General features: G+C 41.3%; 1 protein-coding gene and 1 long non-coding RNA gene across 2 annotated transcripts; one reads left to right on the plus strand and one right to left on the minus strand.

Annotated features, from left to right (window-relative positions):
• Positions 1–4,161: 4,161 nt before the first annotated feature.
• On the plus strand, positions 4,162–22,907 carry LOC122452274. Its single transcript, XR_006272643.1, has 3 exons — positions 4,162–4,277; positions 5,435–5,582; positions 22,727–22,907. It is a non-coding gene; the product is annotated as an uncharacterized LOC122452274 (long non-coding RNA).
• LOC122452273 (histone H3.3A-like) lies at positions 8,274–9,937 on the minus strand. Its single transcript, XM_043485785.1, has one exon. The coding sequence runs from the start codon at positions 9,824–9,826 to the stop codon at positions 9,416–9,418; it is 411 nt and encodes a 136-aa protein (XP_043341720.1). The 5' UTR covers positions 9,827–9,937; the 3' UTR covers positions 8,274–9,415.
• Positions 22,908–23,994: the final 1,087 nt, after the last annotated feature.

Here is a 23,994-nt window from a genome sequence, read left to right on the forward strand (position 1 = left end):
AGAGGGCCTGGCAGGGTACATTCCATGGGGCTGCAAAGAGTCAGACATGACTGAGGGGCTGAGCACACACAGTGAGGGGCCCCGGTGAATTACTGCAGAGGGGGGTGATCAGAAAGGTGGTGGTGGGAGGTGGCAGCAGAGAGAAACCAAGTTTTCTTTCTTTCTCTTTTAAGCTCAGGGGAGAATTCTGAAGGAGGCAATCTGTCTTCAGATATTCGGGAGACTCACTTGCCCTGGCCAGGAAGAAGTAGGTTTCCCCTCTTCTTGGACTCAAAGAACTTGCTCTAAAAAAAAAAAAAAAAAGTAGGTGCAGGGAGATATTCATGGGGGGAAAATCTTTAAGTTAGGATATGTGGAGAGTTCACTCTAAGGAACAACTCTAGGGCATTGATGTTTGGAATGGTGGAGGGAGATACCTCCAGCAGAGATGTGCTCTCTGTCACTGGGATGCAGTCAAGCCGGGGAAGCTATGGTTTGGATTCCAGCATTGGGTGAGAGTTTATACCCAATCACCATGAAATTCTCCAGGGAAGAATACTTGAGTGGATTGCTATTTCCTTCTCCAGAAGAAGACTGGAGTGGGTTGCTATTTCCTACTCCAGGGGATCTTGATGACCCAGGGATCAAACACACGACTCCTGTGTCTCTTGCATTGGCAGGCAGATTCTTTACCACCGAGCTACCTGGGAAGCCCAGTTCACAGTTTGATTGAGATACTAACATCAGTTACTCTTACTGGAATCAAATGAGAAATCATTCGACAGTATATGTTGGAAAAGAATATGCACTAAAACCTCACTAATTTAAAATAATTGAATGGGAAAGCCAGTTTGGTTGGTGAAGTTGATTATGAAATACTTGTAAATAATAAAAGGCCATTTTACGACTTTCAAGTCCATGGTTGTGGGGAATTATGTGTGCTGAAGTTGCTTGATCAAGGTCCTGCTTTAATGAATAGGGAATGATTTGTAATCAACATATCAGAGCACCAGACTCGCTGGCCTCTGCTTAGATTAGAATTAAATCATTTGTAATTCAGAGTGTATGAAAACAGTTGGTCTCTTAAGTAAATAAAGAGGCCCCTCAGACTCTCATTTCAAGTATTTACTTGCTGTCAGCCTTTCCTTTTTTTCTGTTGATAGTGCTAAGGGAGGCTTCTGTTCAACGCCTGTCAAAATGTCACAATTAAAAAACAAACAAAAGTGCACTATGAATAAATGAGATTTTTTGCTATATTTTTGCCAGAAGGATTCTTGGTTTCTTAGGTTGAAGAATAGAGTGCTCAAAACTCAGGGAAGGAAACTCTGGGAAGCTACAGATACCTAGAGAGAGTGGCAAAAATTGGATTTAACATTTTTTCCCATTAATTCATTAAAATTTAATGTTCAAAAGACCATGTATAGTATGATTCTATTTACATGAAATGTCCAGAATAGGCAAATTCATAGAAATAAAGTAGATTAAAGTAGGGTGGGGGAGATTAGTGGGGTGGGAACTTTGCGGGGAACAGAGAGTGACTGCTGATGGGTATGGGGTTTCTTTTTGAGGGGATGAAAATGTTCTAAAACCTGTTGTGGTGATGGTTACACATCTTTGTGAGTATACTAAAAACTGTTGAGCACCAGAAGTAAATTGTGTGGTATGTGAGTTATATCTCAATAATTACAGAACTGTTATGAGTCAGACACTGCTCTGGGTACTAGAAATAGAACATTAAGGAGACTAAGTGCCTGTCCTCATAGAGCTTACATTCCAGTGGGAGAGTCAGGTAACGGATGTGTGGGCAAACATGTAAAAACACAATTTTAGGACAAGATAGTAAGCTGAAGAAAAAGAGAGGATGAGGAAGTAGAGTGATATGTGTGCAAGCAAATGAGAATGTGTGTGTGTCCACATCTGTGTGCATGTGTTATTGTGTGTATACGTGTATATGTGTGCATTGTGTATATATGTGTGTGTCTGTGTGTGCACACATGTGCTCTTTTTATTTCTTTAAAATGATCATTGTAGTGAAACCAAGCAGGACCCTGTGGGACTTTCCAGGGACAGACTCCAGTTTATATGTCTCTTTTTTTTCATGATTTTATGTTTATTTATTTATGTTTGGCTGTGCTGGGTCTTCTTTGATGTGCAGGCTTTTCTCTAGTTGTGGTGAGCTGAGGCTACTGTCTAGTCGTGGTGCATGGACTTCTCACTGCAGTGGCTTCTCTTGTCGGGAGCACGGGCTCTCGGGCACGGAGGCTTCAATAGCTGTAGCATGTGGGCTCAGTAGTCGTGGCTCAAGGCTCTAGAGCACATAGTCAGTAGTTGTGGCTCATGGGCTTGGTTGCTCCGTGGCACGTGGGATCTTCCTGGATGAGGGATTGAACACGTGTCTTCTGCACTGGCAGGTGGATTCTTTACCAGTGAGCCACCAGGGAAGCCCTTTATTATTATTATTATTTTAATTTTTACTTTTGGCCATGCTGTGAGACATGTGTGATCCTAGTTCCCTGACCAGGGATTGAACCCATGCTCCTTGCGTTGAAAGCACAGAGTCTTAACCACTGGGTCGCTAGGGAAGTCCCACATGTTCTCTATGTTTTAGATAGGATGAGTAGGGAGTAAGGAGGACCTCTGTGGGTCCTGCCAGAATGAGCCATCCAGGTGACTGGAGTAAGGACATCTCAGACAGTGCAGACCCTAAGGCAGGGATAGTTCTGGCCTGTGCAAATAAGAAGAGAAACTGGGAGCAAGTGAGAAATAAAGTTGAGGATGGCAGGGGTCAAGTCGTGCAGGGTAATAGCCATGATAATAATATCTGCGAATTATTTTAAGAGCTCAGTCTTAGCGTTGATAATCACTACTAACTTTGTATGCCTTTTTTTGCAGTCCGTAAGTCCTTTTCACAGCCATTATCTAGTCTGATGCTCACAACAACAGAAGTTGCAATTAGTCGTCTCAGTCTAGAGATAAGGAAAATGTGGGAAACAGTTCCCAATTCTCCCTGTTCCTTGAGCCTGTCACCCCACTTCAGCACATGATGCATGGCTGGGATTTCCTACTTCCTCAGTCCCTCCATCAGCATTTGGTGTGCAACATGTAAGCCCTGTGAATGTTTATGGAATGGACTTCTTTGAGGTCACAAAGCGTGTGGACAAGCAAGCCACGACTTGGTCATCTCATTCCACACCCCGGTCTGTTTGTGCTGACTCACATGGCCTATGTTGCTTTGCCCATCAAATCACAGATGAGGATGACAGATTCCTCAGGGGTCATTGTCCCTGTAGGTTGACATTTATATGCTCTGTGTCCTGTGGGAGTTTACGTAGTTTCCCAGAACTCTGCCAAGAGGGTTGATCAGCCTCTTCTATAATTACACAATCCCACTTTAATGGAGGAGTAAGTTTTGATTAGCATATTCTATTAGGTGACTGTAGCATAATTAATTTTTATCCACTGACTCTTACAGTTTCGTGCTTTTCACCTCTGTCTTACCATTCAGGCAAGTTCCCTCTTAGCAAATCCTACAGTCTCCAGCTTTCATTTATCTAACAAGGTGATTCAGAACATGAGTTCAAACACTGAGGCAAATTTAAATCCCAGCCTTGCTCTTAATGGATGTATGACGTTTGACAGTTAGTCATTCTGACCTCTAGTTTTTCCATCGGTAAAATGGAGATAATGATATTATTGATCTCATAGGACTGTTTCGAAAGTTTAAAGCGTTCAGAGCGGTGGCTGGAACAGAGTAAGCTTTCAGTAAATGTTAGCTATTGTTAGCTACTATGCTTATCCACCCCCCTACCCCCACCCCCACCAAAGACCACTCACTGTAGAATTATGGTTAAGGAGGCAAGATGTGAGATAATTGCTTGTCAGTGCTTCTCAGTACACAGGATTTCGGATGTTATCTTGGAAAGATAATTAGATGGTCAAAATACATCCTTGGATTGAAACACAGCATGTGCCCAGATGGAAACTAGGTTGATTAACTCCTGAGCATTCCACACTGGGGTTAAGGGAGGGAGTGATTAGTGAGTCTACCCAAGTACACTCTTCCATGTGAGTCTCTATGGCTCTAATGAAACTCTCCAATTGGAGGCTATTTTTACCAGGTGATGATAGACATTGGGAGTTGGGGATTCAGGAGAACAGCACAGGCGGGGATAAAAACCATTGATAAAAAGAGCCATTTGCCTCCCTTCTCTGTCCCTCGTTTAGATTCTGGATGAAGATGCTCTTTCTGGTGTCTGCTGCTGTTTTGTCTCCTGTTCGCAGATTGTCACTGTTGCCAGGTAACTGCAAAGCCTTCTCGGGAGCGGCCTGCACTTGGCTGCCCACTGGCTGGGTGACTGGGAGGGAGGTGCAAGGAGGCAGAGGTCAAGGTTGACAGGGATGGAAGCGTCAGTGTCTGTATATATAAACCAGGGCTGCTGAGACAGCCTTTAGGCTTATGGAAGAAGGGGAGGCCTGGAAACATGGAGATAACAAGGAAACCCTCAGCACCTCCTTTTCCCATGCATATTAACCTCTGACACAAATAAAAAGCTAGTAAATATAAAATATTTTGGAAAAGGAATAAACAACTGGACTTACTTTTCTCTTTTTCCTTTAAAAAAGAAAACAAATGCCCCTGAACTCCAGAAAACGTGTGTGTGTGGACATGACAGTTGGTGCCAGAACCACCTCCATCCAAACCACCTCAATCTTCCCTCTCAGCACTCAAGGTCAGCTGCTGCAGGGGCTCTCACCGTCAGTGCTGAAAGTGAAAAGTGAAAATGTTAGTGCTCAGTCATCTCGGACTGTGAGCCCATGGACTGTAGCCCGCCAGGCTCTTTTGTCCACGGGGATTCTCCAGGCAAGAATACTGCAGTGGGTAGCCATTCCCTTCTCCAGGGGCTCTTCCCAACCCAGGGATTGAACCTGGCTCTCCTGCCTTGCAGACAGATTCTTTACCACCTGATCCTGCAAGGGAAGCCACAGTGACTCTGACTGTCAGCATTAGGGGGAAGATAAATTGTTTTCCCTGGCTGTGCAGAGGCCCTTGGAAAGCCATCTCTAGGGTGCTTTTTCTCTCGCATATTAAGCACCGATTCTCCTCCTAAATGAATAATAACTTACACTAGAAAAAGAGCAGAAAGTGAAGCTGAGTAGCAGCCGACTGTCTCCAGCGAATTTCACCATTCATCGGTAAGCTGAGCATATGTGTGAGGGAATAATCCATTTTCACATGGGCAGTGGCTGTGAATGTCAACCAAAAGTGACCGGGAGATGATCCAGATGATTCCTTATTTCAGGAATGAGGAGAGAGCAGAGGTTAAGTGCTGATCAAGTTCAGGGATGAGACTCTAGATCAAACCTTTTGCAAAAGAGAGAGGATGTCACCATAACTCTCTGGCTTCCACATCTTTCAGAGTTCCCTATCATTAACCTTCAGCCTCTTTCCCCACAGACTGCTCCTGAAACGACCTCCCCGGCCCTCCAAGGGATGTTACTGCCTCTTCATTCTGTCCCTGCCACCTAAATGGACCTGCCATCCATCACTGAGCAGTTTCCCAGACTCATAGTTGGTTTCAAGGTCCTTTGTTAATTTTCTCCTGGTAAGTGATTGCATCGTCTCTCTCTGTCAAGAAATGGTTCATTGACTCCAGCTGAAACAATTTGGTCTTGATTTCTTTATCGATTCCTTCCTTTCCTGAGTCCATGTTTTATATTAACTATTTTTAATGTTTCAAACAAGATCAGCCATCAAAAGGGTGCCCAGAGTACAGCTGGTATGGCCTATGGAAATGTGAGAACCCACTATAGGAGATACTAGATTTTTTTTTTTAATGGACCACCAAGTCATTGGCCTTGGAGAAACAATATTTTCATTTAAAACATCTGAGATGCTAAAATATACTTAATTCTATTTTGTTTTAAAATACATGGTTTCTTGCATGCGTCCATGCTTAGTCACTCAGTCGTGTCCGACTCTTTGCAACCCCATGGACTGTGGCCCACCAGGCTTCTCTGTCCATGAGATTTTCCAGGCAAGAATACCGGAGTGGGTTGTCATTTCCTCTTCCAGGGGATCTTCCCAACCCAGGGATTGAACCTGTGTCTCGTGCATTGGTAGGCAGATTCTTTACCATTGAGCTACCTGGGAAGACCACATATGTTTTCTTAAGGTATGTAAAAATAGTACATAGACTACTATTTATTGAGTACTTACTATATGCCAGATCCTGAAGAGGTTGCTTTACATATGTCACGAAGTATTATCATTAACTCCATCTAACCTAAGTGGAAACAAAGTCTCAGAGACCTTGCTTAAGGTCGTGCAGTAAGTGGGCTTTTCCTCACTGCAGCTTGTGGTCTTAGGTGGCCTCCATCAACAAAAAAGTTTTGGTTCCATTCTCATGTGATAGATATGAATACAATGTAATGAACTGACATTCTAGAAGCCTGGAACGAAACAGCTGTCAGTTATCTGGTGCTGTGTAGTGGCACCCCCAAACTTGGTTACAGGAGCCTGTATTATCTCACAGCTTCTGTGAGCCAGGACCCTGGGCACAGTTTAGCTGGGTTCTCTGGCTCAGGTCTCTGCAGACTGTCTTCAGGGCTTCATCTAGACTGCAGTCATCTCCAGGCTGGACTGGAGAACGATCTGCTTCTGAGCTCACTCAAGTGGTCATTGGCAGGACTGAGTTCCTCACTGACTGTTGCTGTCTTCAGTGCTTCTCTAGTTTTTGGCTAGGAATCACCTGTAGTGGGTGAAATCGTGGCTCCCAAAGATACCAGGTCTTAATCTCTGAAATATGTGTATCTTATCTTAAAATTTAAAAGGAAAAATTGGGCTTCCCTGGGGGCTCGGGTGGTAAAGAATCCGTCATCAATGTGAGAGACCTGGGTCGATCCCTGGGTCGGGAAGAGCCCCTGGAGAAGGGAATGGCAACCCACCCTGCAGTTTTCTTGCCTGAAGAATCCTATGGACAGAGGAGCCTGGCAGGCTACAGTCCATGGGGTTGCCAAGAGTTAGACACGACTGAGCATCTAACACTTTGACTTTGACCTTAAAATAAAAAAAAAAAAACAATTGTGGTAAAGTACATTGTACAGAATTTACCATATGGTAAAGTTTTTGTTAATGAGATTAAGACTTTAAAAAAAAATTATTATTATTTTTTTTAAACTTTAAAAACTTTATTTTTGCTTTTCTCATACTACCTAAACCCAGGGATATAACATATGGGAAGTTTCCTAACCAGAAAGTACTTTTGCCTTCTGGGTTAAAAATAAACTCTGGAAGCGCAAGCTCTACTATTTACGCAGCAGATTCCAAGTTGCCCAATAAAATTCGACCTCAGGATGCAGACTTCAGGCAAGTCACGCGTCAGCCACTTGAGTGGTACTCAAGGAGACTCACCACGACTGGCCAGGGTTCCCACCACCACACATTCCACTGGCTAGGATTTAAACATCCTTCACGAACACAATGCATCAACTGTCAGAACTCGTTATGATGAACCTTCTAGGAAACCAGCTTTATTTTTATTATACTATATCAGATTCCACTTTTGGCACCTCGAAAAAACTATCAATTCTCAACCCTAATTTAACTTGCTGCTTTCCAATGGAGCCCCTTAACCCTTAGTATTTGAAACTAGTCCAAACTTAAATCCCACTGAGCTGTATCAGAGTGTAAGTATCTTTCTATAGCCACTGACTTCAAATTATACAGAATGCTTTTGTCTGACTCGGTAGTTCTTGTGTCCATAATAGCACTTCACTGGTAGCCATCACTGGCTAGGAACACTAGTTTCACGCTAAACAGGCAGCTTAGACTTAAAACGAGTTCTACACCTGTGGGCACTTGTTATAAAATAACTTGCTGAATAAACAAATCTATACTGGGAGGGGACACATGTACACCTACAGCTATGGCTGATTCATGCTGTTAGAAAACAAAGTTCCGTAAAGCACTTATCCTTCAGTTAAAAAATTAAGAAAAAATCTATAAACGTTCTTCACAAATAGGTTCAAGAACAAACCCCAAATTTGAGTTCTAGAATTTCCTTTCCTTGACAGATAGGGGGAGGCAGGGAAGCCTTTTAGCGTAGGTCCACACTGCAAATATGTTGTCATAGCGTCTTTATAAAGCCTCTAAAGGACTGTTTACATGCTTTGTAGAATTATTCTTGTAAATACTGCTTTCATCTATCAAGCAAAACTTGAAATAAGCTAGACTTAAAAGAACCTAGACAATGACTATTAAAGCTTTGCATTCAATTTAGGTTTTTGACACTTAGTTGAATAAACAAGTTTATTTGTAAATTTAGTCAACATACATAATTGACCTAAAAACTTCAATAGAAGGATAAATTTTAAAACCACTTGGAAAGCCATCTCTATTAAGTGATTTTCCCAGAACCTATGCCACATGAACACCATTTTAACTGGCAGAGGTTCCATAAGCTGAAGCTGTGTCCCTCCCCCACAGCAAGTACCCTAACAATTATAATACAAACCCCACAAGGAAAAAAAGTTCGGTATTGTTTCCTCTTGGTAGAGAAAAGTTCAACCTAGTTATGAGACCAATCACAACACAAAGAAAAGCTGCACTAACTATTGTATTAGTAACAGATGATGCTGGTGTGAATAACTTGTATCATAGTCTAGAGCCCTTATAAATAAATCCCCCTCCCCGTTAGTGTTTGCATTATCAGCTAGAGGGTTAGTTTAACATGTGGTAGAATGAGGACTTATGCAAGGTATAACGCGCCAAGCATTTTACTACGTAAACAAGTGCAGTCTACTCAGGAGAAAACCAATCGAACTCTAAATTACACACACCTTAAAGACAACACTCCCCACCACATGTCAATGTAAAACATTTAATTTAAAAATGTTGACACTACAATATATAAAATAGCTATTATAAATGCACATAGTGTATTCTATAGCTGCCAGGTTTACTTTTTTTTTTTTTAAGGAAACTGTAAGTTACACTGTGGTTAAGACTTGTATCTTCACCCTTGAAAAAGCCCACATTCTATCACAGTGATGTATGGTCAGACTTAACAGCCCCAATTGTTAAACACTTGGATCAAGTCATAACCAGTTTTTTTGCAAAAGGACCCTGTACACATTTATCAATTCTAGTACCTTAATAGCTACCCAACAAGTCATTAACATACAGAAACATGCATCATGAGAAGCAAGAAGTATCACCCATCCCTTCTGCATATTAGCAACTTGTCACTCCTCAGCAACAGTGCTCACATCACTGAGGTCTGTGAACAGTCACTTTTCGCATTCATCCTGAGTGAAAGATGGAATGACTTAAGTACAAATGCAACATATTATAAACAATTTCTTACAAAAAAAGTCACAAATTAAACAGAAGTATTTTACAGAATTTACTACAAAACACCATAAAAACTGCCTTCACTTAAGCTCTCTCTCCCCGTATCCGGCGAGCCAATTGGATGTCTTTGGGCATGATGGTGACTCTCTTAGCATGGATGGCACACAGATTCGTATCTTCAAACAAACCCACCAGGTACGCTTCGCTAGCCTCCTGTAGCGCGCCGACGGCGGCACTCTGGAACCTCAAGTCGGTTTTGAAATCCTGGGCGATCTCCCTCACCAACCTCTGGAAAGGCAGTTTCCGGATCAGAAGCTCGGTGGATTTCTGGTAACGATGGGTTTCTCGAAGCGCAACAGTCCCGGGCCTGTAGCGATGAGGTTTTTTCACCCCGCCGGTAGAGGGGGCGCTTTTCCTGGCCGCTTTGGTGGCCAGCTGCTTGCGGGGCACTTTCCCACCCGTTGACTTACGAGCAGTCTGCTTGGTTCGGGCCATTTTCTTTTACCTAATGCCGAAGTTATAGGCCGCTTCTCCGACCACCGCGCAGCCGCTGCTGCCCAAAGAGCCGCAGTAGCTGAGACACGGGAAACACCCCTTCCAACGAACCACTGGGTCTTGGTTGCTGAGTGAGGACTTTCTCTAATTGTGGCGAGTGGGGGCTGCTCTCCGTTGCGGTGTGTGGGCCTCTCGCTGTTGTGGAGCACGGGCTCTAGGTGCCGGGGCTCAGTAGTTGTGGCACATGGGCTTAGTTGCCCTGTGGCATGTGGGATCTTCTCAGACCAGGGACCAAACCCGCGTCCCTTGCATTGGCAGGTGGATTCTTTACCTCTGGACAACCAGAGAAATCCTAGATGAAGATTTTGGAGATGAGGAGATTTTCCTGGACTCTCTAGGTGGCCTTCAAGCCATCAGCAGTATCCTTACAAAAGAGAGGCACAGGGTGACTCGACACAGGAAAGGAGGGAGCGATGTGACCAAAGAGGTGTTGATAGGAATGAGGCAGCCACAAGTCAAGAATTCTGGCAGCCACCAGGGCTGGAAGTGCCAAGGAAGATTCTCCCCTAGAGCCTCCAGAGGAAGCCACAGCTTTGCTGACACCTTGATTACAGCCAGTGAAACTCATCCCAAACTTCCAATTTCCAGAATGGAGTCAATACATTTCTGTTGTTTTAAGCCACCAGGTTTGTGCTAATCTGCTACAGCAGCCATAGGAACTGATATAACCCCTCCGTCTCTTGCTACATGGACCTCTCTGCAGGGCATCTCACAAAATGGTAGCTTGTTTCATCAGACTGAGCAAGCAGGAAGATCCAGAAAGAGAGCATGAGCAAGATGGAAGTCACCGTTGTGGAACCTAATTTCAGAGGCGGCTTCCCTGGCGGCTCTGTTGGTAAAGAACATGCCTGCCAATGCAGGAGACACAGGTTCAATTCCTGGGTTATGGAGGCTCCCTAGAGAAGGAAATGACAACCAGTTCAACCATTCTTGCCTGGAAAATTCCATGGACAGAGAAACCTGGTGGGCTACAGTCCCTGGGGTTGCAAGAGGCAGACACGATTGAGCACGCATGCACCATTATCATCTCAGAGGTCCATCCCATCACTTTTGCTCTATTCTGTAAATTAGAAGGAAGTCACTGGATTCTGACCCCACTGCGGGGAGAGGATTACACAATGGCATGGATACCAGGAGGCAGGCCTCACTGGGCACCATCTTAGAAGCTTCCCACAAAGCAACCATAATATCCGATGTGAAATAAGGGGAAACCAGAAAGTATCTCAAATTGCAGACAGGCTCCTGCTGAGGTTTTTCTGTCTCTGGCCCTGGAGGGCTTTTTTTGGGAATGACTTTATTTCCTATAGGATCCATTCTGATTCATTCGCTTTGCGGGTTAAAGTTCAAGCACATACTCTCTACTCATCCTTTTTACGTCAACCTGAAATCGCACATCTTTCATGTGGACTGTCATGATCAAGTGGAAGCTTTATATAAATTCCTAATACCCTAAATAAACGCGTGACCTTTATCTTCTCTGAGAGAGGGGAAAACAGGAGACACCCACAGAGAGATTCCATCCAGGGCTGATGTATATGATTTATTTATAACTATTGAAGTGATGTTGCTGCTGGGTTTATACTGAAGTGAATAGGTGGTTGCATTAAGCTCTGGTCATCTGGAAAGGGACATTCCACAAAACAGCAGAACTGATGGAGCTGCCTTCAGATCTCTCCCTTCCCCACCCCAGCCCCTGTGCATCGGCTCTATATTAGGTCCCACTGCTCCACCAGAGCACTGTTGTCTGTGACATAGCTTCACATCTCTTACTGGGTTGCAGTGCAGCACCCCAGGATTTCTTGGGTGCTTTGCAGACCGACTACATCCTAACCACCTGAGGAATTTGATTAAAATGCACATATCCACACCCAACCTAGTTCTACTTAATCTATGAAATCTGCTGTGGGACCTAGAAACCTATATTTTAAATAAGCTTCCCAGGTGATTCTTAGGCACAGTAAAGATGAGAATACTAACATAAACCAGATTCCCTCCTCAAGCAGCTTTCCTAGCTATTTATGAATGCTACCTCTGCTCTATGATATTCATATTTTGCAGTCACTTTTTAAAGTGTTTGGAAATTCTTAACCCATTTATTTCCTAGTAAGTGGTCTTTTACCACTGGTGGTAGGCGTGATGATTTGCAGTGTTACATATGTAACAGTGTAAAGTGTAATGGTGGTGTTTGTATCTTTAGAGTATTTATGGCAAATTGTGTAGGTTTTACTTTTTGGTAATGATATAGAGTTTCTTTTCTTTGTAAGTTTGTTTCAGTGGAAAAGAAGGAGTTGGTTTAAAGAAAACATTAAATAAGTAATAGAACAGGTGGTATACAGATCTGGTGGGCTTCCCTGGTAGCTCAGCTGGTAAAGAATCCGCCTGCAATGTAGGAGATCCCAATTTGATTCCTGGGTTAGGAAGATCCCCTGGAGAAGGGATAGGCTAACCACTGCAGTGTTCTTGGGCTTCCTTGGTGGCTCAGTCAGTAAAGAACTGGCCTGTGATGCAAGAAACCTGGGCTCAATCCCTGGGTTGAGAAGATCTCCTGGAGGAGGGCATGACAACCCACTCCAGTATTCTTGCCTAGAGAATTCCCATGGACAGAGGAGCCTGGCAGGCCACAGTCCATGGGGTCATAAAGAGTTGGACACGACTGAGTGACTAAACACAGCACAGCACATACAGATTTGGCAGAAATAATGACTAACATAATCAATCCAATGGTTGAAATCTGGGAAATCCTCTCTTTATCCAGAGGAAGGCTCTCTGTGGATTTCAGGCATCACAGTGGGAATTGGAGGAGGCATTTGGGGGCAGAAAGGACATTTGTAGGTCACTGCCCATACATTTGTGTGGGGGCAGGCCATGGTGATCTGTATCAGTCATCAAGGTAATCAGAACGAATAGCTGAGACACACTTTCAGATGTGTCTCTTGTGAATAAAAAGAGCAGAGCAATAAATAATTGCAAACTGGTGCAATAAAGCTGTGTAGAACCATAAACTTCTTTAATATCAGGACTGGCTCTTGGCAAAATGCAGTGGAGATGAAACCCCTCCCCCAGGTCCTTTGTCATTGTCAAAGCACCCACCTCTCCTCCTTTCCTTCCTTTCCCCTTCCTTCTCTCCCACCCTATCCCCATCAAATTTGTGCTCAAGTTTTCATTGTTTTCAGAGCTGTGTGTGACCCATGTTATTCCAAAGCATTGGTTTTCAAATCCTGTTGGAATGAAGCATTCTACCACAAAAATTAATTAATGGATGCCTTTTCTTAATTTGGGAACAAACAAAAAACCCTTTCTTTTTTAACAATAAAGCAGTGACTTTACTTACAGATAATTATGTCTATTGACATAGATAGTTATAATATCTATGTTATATATATGTGAAAACAATTTGATGTTTTTGAAAGCTTGATTTGTTGTACAATATTTTCAATAAGTGTTTTTTCCCTATTTGTTTGAATTTCACTACCCATTTGAGATCTTGGGACTCTGTTGGCCTTGAGGTAGCCACTAATCCCATGGGGCTACTGAGTCCTTAACTTGGGGCTAGTCTGAACTAAGACATGTTATCAGTATAAAATACATACTGAATTTCAACAACTTGGTGTAACAAAAGAGAATGTAAAATGTACGATTAATAATTTTAAAATATTGAGTATGTGTTAAAATTATAACATTTTGGCTATATTATATTAAAATATATCATGCATATTAATTTCACCTCTTTCTTTTTACCTTTTTTAATGTGGCCACTGAAAGTGAAAAAAAAAGAAAGTCACCCAGTCATGTCCTACTCTTTGAGACCCCATGGATTATACAGTCCATGGAATTCTCCAGGCCAGAATAACGGAGTGGGTAGCCTTTCCCTTCTCCGGGGGATCTTCCCAACCCAGGGGTCGAACCCAGGTCTCCTGCATTGCAGGCGGATTCTTTACCAACTGAGCTATCAGGAAAGCCCAATGTGGCCACTAGAAAATTTAAAATTGCATATGTGGCTCATATTAGCATGTTAGTGGTTCACATATCTCTATGAACAGCATTGCCTTAGAAAATACTAAGTTCAACTTGCAATAAACCCGATCTTTTATTGACTTGACACTGAGTGATCATAGGCTCTGAGCCTCACAACATCCTCTGAGTGCTGACAATACAAAGTTAAGTCTTTGTTTCCTAACTTGGGTATTTAGGTCAATTCCCTCATCTCCTTAGTTAATATTAGTAGATTCTATTACCGAGAGATCATCTTGGTCAAGCTCAATTCTTACAAAACCACACCTTATAATGAGACAACATTAAAATGCACGAGAAATTATTTGGATCAACTACAAAGTCAGAGAAGGATGTAGGAATACCAGGTTATTGAAAACATGTTTGTGACAAGACCGAGATTCCTTCAATTATTTTCCCTGTGGCTTATAGATGAGCAAATTCCAATCTTTTAAACTGGCAATAGCACCTTCCTATCAGGTGTGATGTCTGGACATTATAAAGCTTTTTCTGCTGCATGTATCATAAACCAGGCATTTAAAAACTATAACCATAACTATTATGATTGAATTTTTCAGCTTCCAGTCAAATCAATACCTATCTATGAATGTAGAGAATCAGTTTATATATTGTGGTGGTGGTGTTATTATTTAGTCGATCAGTTGTGTTTGATTCTTGTGACCTTATGGACCACCCACCAGGCTCCTCTGTCCATGGGATTTCCCAGGCAAGAATACTAGAGTGGGTTGCTATTTCCTTCTCCAGGGAAATTTTCTCATTCAGGGATTGAACCTATATCTCCTGCATTGGCAGGTGGATTCAATACCACTGAGCCATCTGGGAAGCTCAATTATATTGTGACTGATCTGCTTTTAGTTTAGCCAAATCTGAAGCCAAAATAAATAATTTGGTATTCAGCTGTGTCTTTTGTTCTAGCCATGCCATTAAATAGAATACTATTAGCTTCATGCATCTCTGTTAGTCTGTCAGTGTTGTAACTGCAAATACTCCTAATTTTATTGGACAGTATAGATCTGCCTTCATTACTTTCCTCCTTACCTTGACCCCTGGCTGACCCTTGACATCATCCTTAGCAATATCTCCTTTGCTTCCTTAATCTTCAAGCTGTCTCCAGCCTCCTGGTGCTTCAGTGTAACCTCAGCTTAGAGAAATGGGTAAGACTCACTCCAGTGTATTGTCCCAGTCCTGTCCTGGCCCAAGCTTGTACCTGGACCCAAATCCCAGTCGTAGCCTAACCCCTATCTGCTGGCTATATTTGTCTTATCCCACCAAAATTCCTTACACATTTCGTACCTGATGTCCTATGTTAGCTAGCAAGTTTAAATAGTCAACAAAACCAATGAAAAAAAATAGCAGATGGATATTAAAAGGCAGCATCATAATTCTGCAATCTTCACTGAATTCCCTCAGGTAATTCATTTCCTGGAATATTGAGCATGGTATATCATTTCTTACCCAATGCACTTGGGACTGTCTGAAACACAAGACAAATAATCTTGCCACAAAACTGTGTTGAGATTTAATTAACAAAAAACACTATAAAACACCTGTTATCAGACACTGCCTATAGGAGTCACTGCCTATAACCAAAGCATTTGTATATCTGATCATACTCTGTTGTTAAATCCATTCACCTCACTCACACCTTTGATGTTTAAATCCTTTTTCAGAGCAGACTATTAGAACCATGAGATGCACTTGCTTCTGAGTTTGGGTTTCCTATATGTCCCATATACTGGGTATTTTAAATTCCTAGTTTGACATTTCCACTTGGTTATATTAGGCTGTTGATGGCTTCACTTGGTAATTTCTGGGAAGCCACAGTAACTACTGGCTGTCTAGCCAGGACTCCACCTGAGGTATGTGCTACAGGAAATCATCTTTGGAGTTGCTAGGGTGAGGAAACTTTGGTTCTTTGTTCTATAGCTGCCATCCCACTTTTATCGTCAACGGCTCTTTTGTTTGTCAGGGATGTCTACTCAGGCAGCCTTTCTTTTTTTCTGTTACAGCACATCCATATTTGTCAATCATATTATAGCATAATTTCTTCAACTTTGAAGATAAGATAACCTAAGAAATCCTGATAAATCTTATTTCATAAATCTTACTTGCTGGCTCTAACTAACTCCTATGAAACTATCTAACCCCTATGAAACCCCCCAGGTTTCTTCAAAGATGGAATCATACTTTTTACACACACCTGTCAATATCCTGGGAGTATAGTTGAGGAAAACATGCAGGTCAGTCACAAATGTCAGTTCTTTATTAGTCTTCTGGAGCTGTCCTTGTTCATTCCCACTGCTGGTAGTCTAGTCACATCCCTTCTCTGCTCACAACTGAGCCATTGCAATCGTTTTCCAACTCATCTTTCCGACTTCACTGTCTCCCTTATGCAATTCATCCTCTGAGCTTAGTAGCTCAGTCATGTCCAACTCTTTCCGACCGTTTGGACTGTAGTCTGCCAGCTCCTCTGTCCATGGGATTCTCCAGGCAAGAATATGGCAGTGGTTTGCCATTTCCCTCCTCCAGGGGATCTTCCCGACCCAGGGATCAAACTGTGTATCTTGCATTGCAGGGAGATCCTTTATCCACTGAACCATCGGGCATCCCCTGTACTGTACTAATATAGGCAGCCTTTTATTGAGCAACCTATTTGAGTTCAAAGTGAGGCTCAGAGAGATTAGGTACCACTAACACGGTCCCATAGGTACCAAGTAGCAGAGATAAGAATTCTATTATACTGGTGTTTTCAAACTGTGATCTATAGAGCCCTGGAAGCCTAAAGACATTCTCCAGTCGCTTTCAGTAAATTTGTGTTTGCATTTAAGTCACAATCTGTTAACCACGAGCATATGCTAGACCACCTGAATGACCATCTCATGACTGAGGCCTGGCATGCAGTTTCAGTACCTGTGTTTGTGCTCATTGTAATGTTGAGAACAAGTAGTAAACTTTAACTGGGATGGATTTTGGGGAAAAAAGGGCAGATTGAGGATCTTTTTCAGCAGCAATTTCAAGAATCTTGATCTGTACAAAGACTTTCCCATCTTTTCTAGCTCTAAGGTCATGGATTAGCTGTTGCTGGTAGGTTTACCCTCTCTCTTTGGGGTGGGATGGGCACGGATGGGTGACACAAAGCTTGGGGGATGAGTGGAAGGAAATGACTTCATGGTATCAGGTCAACAAGAAGTCAGGATGGAATCCAACTGCCAGTCAGTCAACCACAAGCAACAAATTGGAGCAATTAAAAATACCAGTGTGGAGTCAAATCTCTTAGATGAAGGATTACTGGGTTAGCACCTGTCTAAGATCTCCAGAGGCTACAAATATCTCTGAGTGGGTGTGAAGGAACTGCCAGCTTGCCAGAGGATTAGTGCCTGTGATTGGAAATGAACGGACAATTAAAATCCTTGAGAATTTTTCAAAGCAAGCCATGGGTGAGGACGGGAAGAGAGAATGCAGGACAGAGATTCTGCAGAAGACCTGCCCTGGTGGATTTTCCTGCAGCAAGAGAAGTGAAGGTTTTTCTAACCCCTCTGTCTTTCAGTGCAATGCAGTGATTTTCAAATGTGGGTCAGGGGATGGGTCACATCAGAATTGCTTATAGTGCTGGTTAAAAATATAGTTTTCTGGGACTGAATCAAAATCTCAGAATTTCACGGAATGGGACTGGTTAGTTGTAGCATTCCAGAAAGTTTTAAAGCATGTTAAAACCCTACTTAGGAAGGATAACCCGTTAATGCTCTACCCATTAGCCTGATTTATTTTCTTATGGACAGCAAGAGTGACGTGGGTTCTATCATGAGTCAGGGTTGAAGATAGTGGAGGACTGCTCATGTTAAGAAAAAGACGCTAAAAGAAAGGGTGGGGAACTATTTCAATCTCTTGGGCTTGCCCATTTTTTTCCTACTTCTAAGGCCTTTGCAGACTGTCCTCACTATCTTTTCCAAACCTGACCCTTATATCCTGTTGCCTTTGCTTTCAAGCTCAGGAAACTTTTTTCTTCTTCAGCTCTTTTTGGGTGTGTTTGGATTTTGCCTAAACACGGTCTGCCACACCTGCCCTATGTTATTTTTAGTGTCTCCTTTGCATACGTGCCCTGAGGAAGTGAGATACTCCATAAATTCTTTCTTCTGATGAATATTTGATTGGCAGTCTTAAAATTTTTCTTTGTGTTTAAATTATAAACTCACTGCAAGCACAAGGCACCTTTCACAGTCTTTTAAACTCCATGTCAATATGTGTTCTTGTAGAGCTATAATTACCTATTATTTCATAGCTTTCCAAATTAAATATTCATTAAACAAAAGCTGAAAATAGTGTTAAATCTATATAAAATTTTTGATGTGCAAAATTTACTTATCAGTATGTTAATGTTATTTTATCATAGTTTGACTTCTGTGCTAAGGAAGGACATTATATTTCTTAAGAATGCTGCTTTTTGAAGCCATTCATATTATAGGCTAATGCACATTTTCACAGAATAATGAATTATTATGTGACCGAGGGAGTTAACGAAATGTAAATGAGAAACAATTTCATCGTACTGTCTTTGGAGACACAATGTGATTTTTAAATAAAAATGGAAGCTTCCCACTTTTGCCCATAATCAGAATTAACATAACTAGTGAAAGGGAGACACTGGACAGAGGTGGAAGAAGAGCTGCTTTCTCTTATGGAAGAAATCTCTGTCAGGACCTCACCTACCCAGACTACTTTCCTGCCTCTCAAGGTATTCTGGGGTGAAGAGAGATGAAGTTATGACAAGCCAACATCTTTATCATCTGTGCAGACATAAACGCTCGAGGGAAAGAAAGTCTCCAATACAATTAGCCATTCCATGTAAAATTTTTTATCCTGCTAATACCTGAACCCTGAATTGAAAACAATCATGCAGCAAGCCTTGTAAAAGAGACCCCAGTGTCTTGTCTCGTCCCATTCCCATGTGCCAGATACAACCATCTTTAAGTGACTCTGTTTTTAGTGTTTTTGATAGTTACCTTTCTATTTCTACATAATATACCTGCCCCGCTAATTTGTGATTGGTTATTTTAGGATACATCTATTGAGTACCCCCTACTAAGGAGGAATATTATACTATTCTCTTCCTCTTCTAATTTTAATGCAATTATTGTTAGTTCTTTTGTTGGTTTCCTTTGTTGAATCTTCATAAAGATAATCCTTACATCTTTTCTGGTTCAGACAACTTTAGACCCTATTTCCTGATACCCTGCCATATTAGATAAGGATTTTGGCACATCTGCCCTTCTGCTTTTTCTTCTTCTTCTTGAGCTTCGTTAAGTTTCAGTGTTTGGATTTCACTGATACTCTTTGTATTGACCAATGTTAACCCTTACATGAAACTTCTTTTACCTGTGCTTGCTAGGGTAAGTCTCTATTCTTCAGGATCTGAAGAGTTCAAATGGAAATGCTTTGGATCATATTAATATTATGTATATAATTAAATATATTTTCTTATGTACTCTGAAGTTATCCAGAGCATTTCCCTATATCTTTATGTTATAAATTATTACCCTTCATGACTGAAGACTATTCTAATATATTAGAAACACTCTGAAGTCTTGACTTTGGTATTTAGCCAAACATGCTATTCACCTTTGATTCAGGTTTATTCTCTGAAGCCCTGATAGGTGTATGTCTGTATCAGTATCATTTCTGTACCATTTCTGATGTCTGTGAGCTTGATTGTGAGTAGTGATTGTGCAATCACTTATTTACCATCATAAAATATCAAGCGTACCAGTATCCGTAAAATGAACACATCATATTTTTCAGATTTGTTATTAATGTTGAAATACCGAGATATTGAAACATTCAAATAAAGGCAATTTTTAGTTTAGATGTAACTTGGAGTAAAAAATGTCTTTATGCATTTTACTCAAATCCCACAGTCAAATGAAGTGTAAACATATATTTTTACAAGAGTAAAATTCTTGAAAAACTAACATGACTGTGAGAACTATAATTTTATATATAAAAACACTCCTAAGAAATTTCAAATGGTGAAAGAATGTCAGTATTATAATAATAGGATATATTAGCTGAATTCCTTTAGAGAAAACTATATGCCTTCAGAAGCTACAAGTACTTATAACATTAAATAAATTAAAATACAAGGTGGAGAAATACAGAATATATGTCAGAATTCCAGTTTTTATAGAATTATTTGGTATTCTAAGATTAGTACTATTCAACAAAATAGCCTATAGGAACTGTATTTAGCATTTTAATTTATTTTTTTAATTGGAGCATAATTGCTTTACAATGCTGTTCTGGTCTGCGCTGTTTAACATTTAGTTTTTAGTTGTTTAATTCCATTTAGGTCATGAGTTTCTCAAGTAAAGATTCTACTTGGAAATTGCTCACATTTTATGAGGATGAATAAAAAGCAGAATGTCAATTTTATTGCCTTGAAATGTCAGGAAGAGAAAAACTTCAAATCATAAAAAACAGAATTCATCATAAACCATCTTCAATCCAATACTTATCATCCACTGTTCTACATACTCTCTCTATATTAGCTCGCTTAGTTCTCTCACTGATCCTATGATGTATGGGTATTATTAGCCCATTCTACAGATGAAGAAACTAAAGCTCTGAGAGATTAACTCGTTTATCCAGGGTCACACAGCTAGGAATTGGTAAAGCAGAACTCAAGCAATTTGACTTGAATTCATACTCTTAACCAAAGTGTCATTTCTTAAATGAGAGATACCTGAAAATTGCTTAGATGGGGTTTCTGGCACATAGTAAGCATCCCATAGAAGTTAACTCTTACCATCAGTTGCTGGGATGGGATGGGAAATACTGGAGTGAGAGAGAGGGAAGGGCCAATGGGATATTCGCCCTTTACTGTCTCAGCCTCTAGAGGAAGGTACCTGGTCCCAGGGATCCAAGATGCCAAGTTCAGCCAGGAGGGTCCCAGATAACGAACTCCTATATTACAAGACTCAGGCCTGGCTCTAGGGCCCCTGGAGTTCAAGGACCTGCTGCAATGCACAGGCTGTTGTGGCTGGGCTCCTTCACCAGTTTCTCACTTTGTAAGGGTGACCATGCAGATGGCTGCAAGAGTTTCTTTAACACTGAATGCATTACTTTCTGGCTTTGCTGGGAAGGATTGCAGCTGAATGAAAATTTCAGTGGAGGGGCACGTTAACATTGGCCTTGGGGATTGTCATAGACTTTGCTCTAACCCTAGATGAAGATAGGGTTACTTTCGGTGAATACTTGTAAGCATTCTGCAGAGAAAGCTTTAAAATACAAAGCTATCTTCTTTAAAACAAAGGTTTAGAAACCTAAGGGTTTTTCTAGGATTGGCATTGAATGCATAGGCACAAATGAAATTCTTTCCTAAAGGCAATCCGTGCCAGCTTACTGCAATTAACAAAGAAGTACAAACTCCAAGCTACAGAGAAGCTACTGAGTAGGAATATCAGGCCCAGATGTTAAAGATTCAGAGAAAAGTCAAGCAGTGCTAATAGCGGTTGTGGAAACTGAGACAGCTGTTTTACTAGTGCCTAAGTGTTCACAATTTATTATTAACTAGTTTCTCTGTCATGCAACCTTTAAAATGTGTGCAAATCTTAGTTATTCATGAATGGTTAACATTAATGTTCTGTTAGTTTAATAGGGTTGTGCGTTGTTTATTTTTAAAGCTCAGTTAATGTGTCTTTCTTTTGGCTGGGCCTGAGGAAAGCCTGGCTGATTGAGTCACATGATCTCAACCTTGGGCATCACTGTGTAGCTGAGGCTACCAGAGTTCTAGACAGACAGACTAGTTGAAAATACACTACTTCTAGAATCCCAAGAATACCAGCCATACAAGCTCAACCTTACAACATGGTGCTGTGTATCAGCAAATTCAGTTTTATGTCCTTCTCCTGACTCCTAGGGTTCAATGGGTCCCACAGCTACCCTGGCCCTTCTTACTGCTCCTCCTCATTTGAGGGGCTCTTGGATCCCAGACCTAGCATTCATCTACATTCCTATCACCATGTCCCCTCTTGTGTGTTCTTTCTCAGGACTCTGCAGGATGACTAGCTTATTTTGCTAGTTTTGAAGACGTGGGACGCTTTAGATGTTCTTCTTAGTCTAAGAAGTGTACAAAGCAGTGTTGAGACACATCTAGTCTGAGTCCAGAGAAGTTAGCAACAGCCCTGTAGGGGAGTATAGTGAGCATCTGTTGTATTTTGGGGTCTGTTTTAGTCATTAACTTCGTGACATATTTATATAATACTTTTATTATTTTCTAAGATTTTTTTTTGAGGTGGACCATTTTTAAAGTCTTTATTGAATTTGTTATACTATTGCTTCTGTTTTGTTTTGGTTTTTGGGCTGCAAGGCATAGGGGATCTTAGCACCTTCACCAGGGATTGAACCTGTGCCCTCTGCATTGGAAGGTGAAGCCTTACCACTGGGCTGCCAGGGAAGTCCTCTATAATACTTAAAAAATTTAGAATCATCAATAGTTCTGAACATATAATGCAAAATTAATCTGAAATTACATTATATAAAGGAATAATTTACATACATTTGAAAACTGCTCTCGTGATATATTGGGTTGCATTACTATTGTGGCTGGCAGCCTCCAACATGGCCCCCAAGGATCCCAGCCTCCTGGTTTCCACACCCTGCATCGTCTCCTCCCACAACGAGGGACAGTCTGTGGGCCCAGCAGCATCCAGCATAGTAGTGGTATGTCGCTTTTGACATTGGGTTATAAAAGCTCACAGTTTCTGCTTTGGGCACTCTCTTACTCCTTTGCTCATATTCTCTCTGTCTTTCTGTCTCTGCCTCTCTTTCTCTCAGTCTCTCTTGAATCACTACTTTGGGGGAAGTCAGCCTCCTTGTCATGAAGAAACTCAGGCAGCCAATGGAAACAAGCCCATGGTGAGGAACTGAGGCCTGAGGACCGACACCTGGACTGTGAATTTGTAAGAACCTGAGTCAGAACCATCCAGATAAAGCACACCTGGATTCCTGAGCCTCAAGAAACCATGAGGCGAAATCATACATATTGGTTAAGTTTTGGAGCATGTAACTGGTTAAATCGGGTTTGCCCCAAATCATGCCCACTCGGAACCTCAGAGTGTGACCTTATTTGAAAATAGGCCCTTTGCAAATATAGTTAGTTAAGATGAGGTCATACCAGGATAGGATGAGTTGTTAAGCCAGTGACTGGTGTTTTTATAAGCAGAGGAGAGGATATACAGAGACGCAAGCAAGAAGACCATGTGATGATGGAGGCAGTGTAGTCACTCTGTTGGATACTGAGTTTCTAAGCGGGATCGGTGGGGGAGTGAGGATGATGCTGAAAAGGCAGGGTTAGAGCCCCGAATGACCAGTTGAAGAACTTTGAATTTATTTAGTAGCTAGTGGGGCATCAGTGGATGATATTTTGAGCAGAGAAATGAGACATTATCCTTTCCATGGATAGTTTCATTTTAAGAGAAAACCTAATGCTTTAAAAAGATTTATACTCTTACATAACAGGAATTTAAGGTCATAGAGCAGGTTAGTGAAGATATTTGTGAAAGAGCTTTCAACAGTCTCAAATTACACCGTGTAGGTCCACTGCTCTCTTATGACTAGCCATTTTCCTATAATAATCTGAGGTTAAATTCAGTCATTTTTCAAAAACCCATTTGCAACTTTTGGGATGCTGAAATAGAAATTATTAAGGCTCAAAGGGAGAAAAAAGAAAGAAAAACAAAGAAAGTGAAAAAAGACTTTTTTCCTCTTCAAATCTCCTTTATCATTTGGAAAAAAATTTAAAATGATGAATAAAATATTTAAGATAAATTTTTGATAATAATGATAAAACTATCAGATGATTTAAAAGAGAAACATCTGAGGAAGCAGAAATTGTATGAATAGCACAGAAACTAAGACCAATTATGCATACTCTGATTGGAGCCTAGGGTAAGTGGAATAAATTAGACTGGAAAGAATGGGGGGGGGGGTGGTGGTTCGGTCGACTAAGACAGGGAGATTAGAGGAAAAAGACAATTTTGTGAGCAATCCAGTTAGAGCATGTAGCATATTTTATATCCTTTGCTAGTAACAGTAGTAGCTGT

This window comes from Cervus canadensis, chromosome 13 (assembly GCF_019320065.1).
Source record: "Cervus canadensis isolate Bull #8, Minnesota chromosome 13, ASM1932006v1, whole genome shotgun sequence".
NCBI classification, from domain to species: domain Eukaryota; kingdom Metazoa; phylum Chordata; class Mammalia; order Artiodactyla; family Cervidae; genus Cervus; species Cervus canadensis.

What these genes read in the sequence shown, in the direction of transcription:
- LOC122452273 (XM_043485785.1), bottom strand. Translation starts at nt 9,826, where the DNA reads ATGGCCCGAACCAAGCAGACTGCTCGTAAGTCAACGGGTGGGAAAGTG.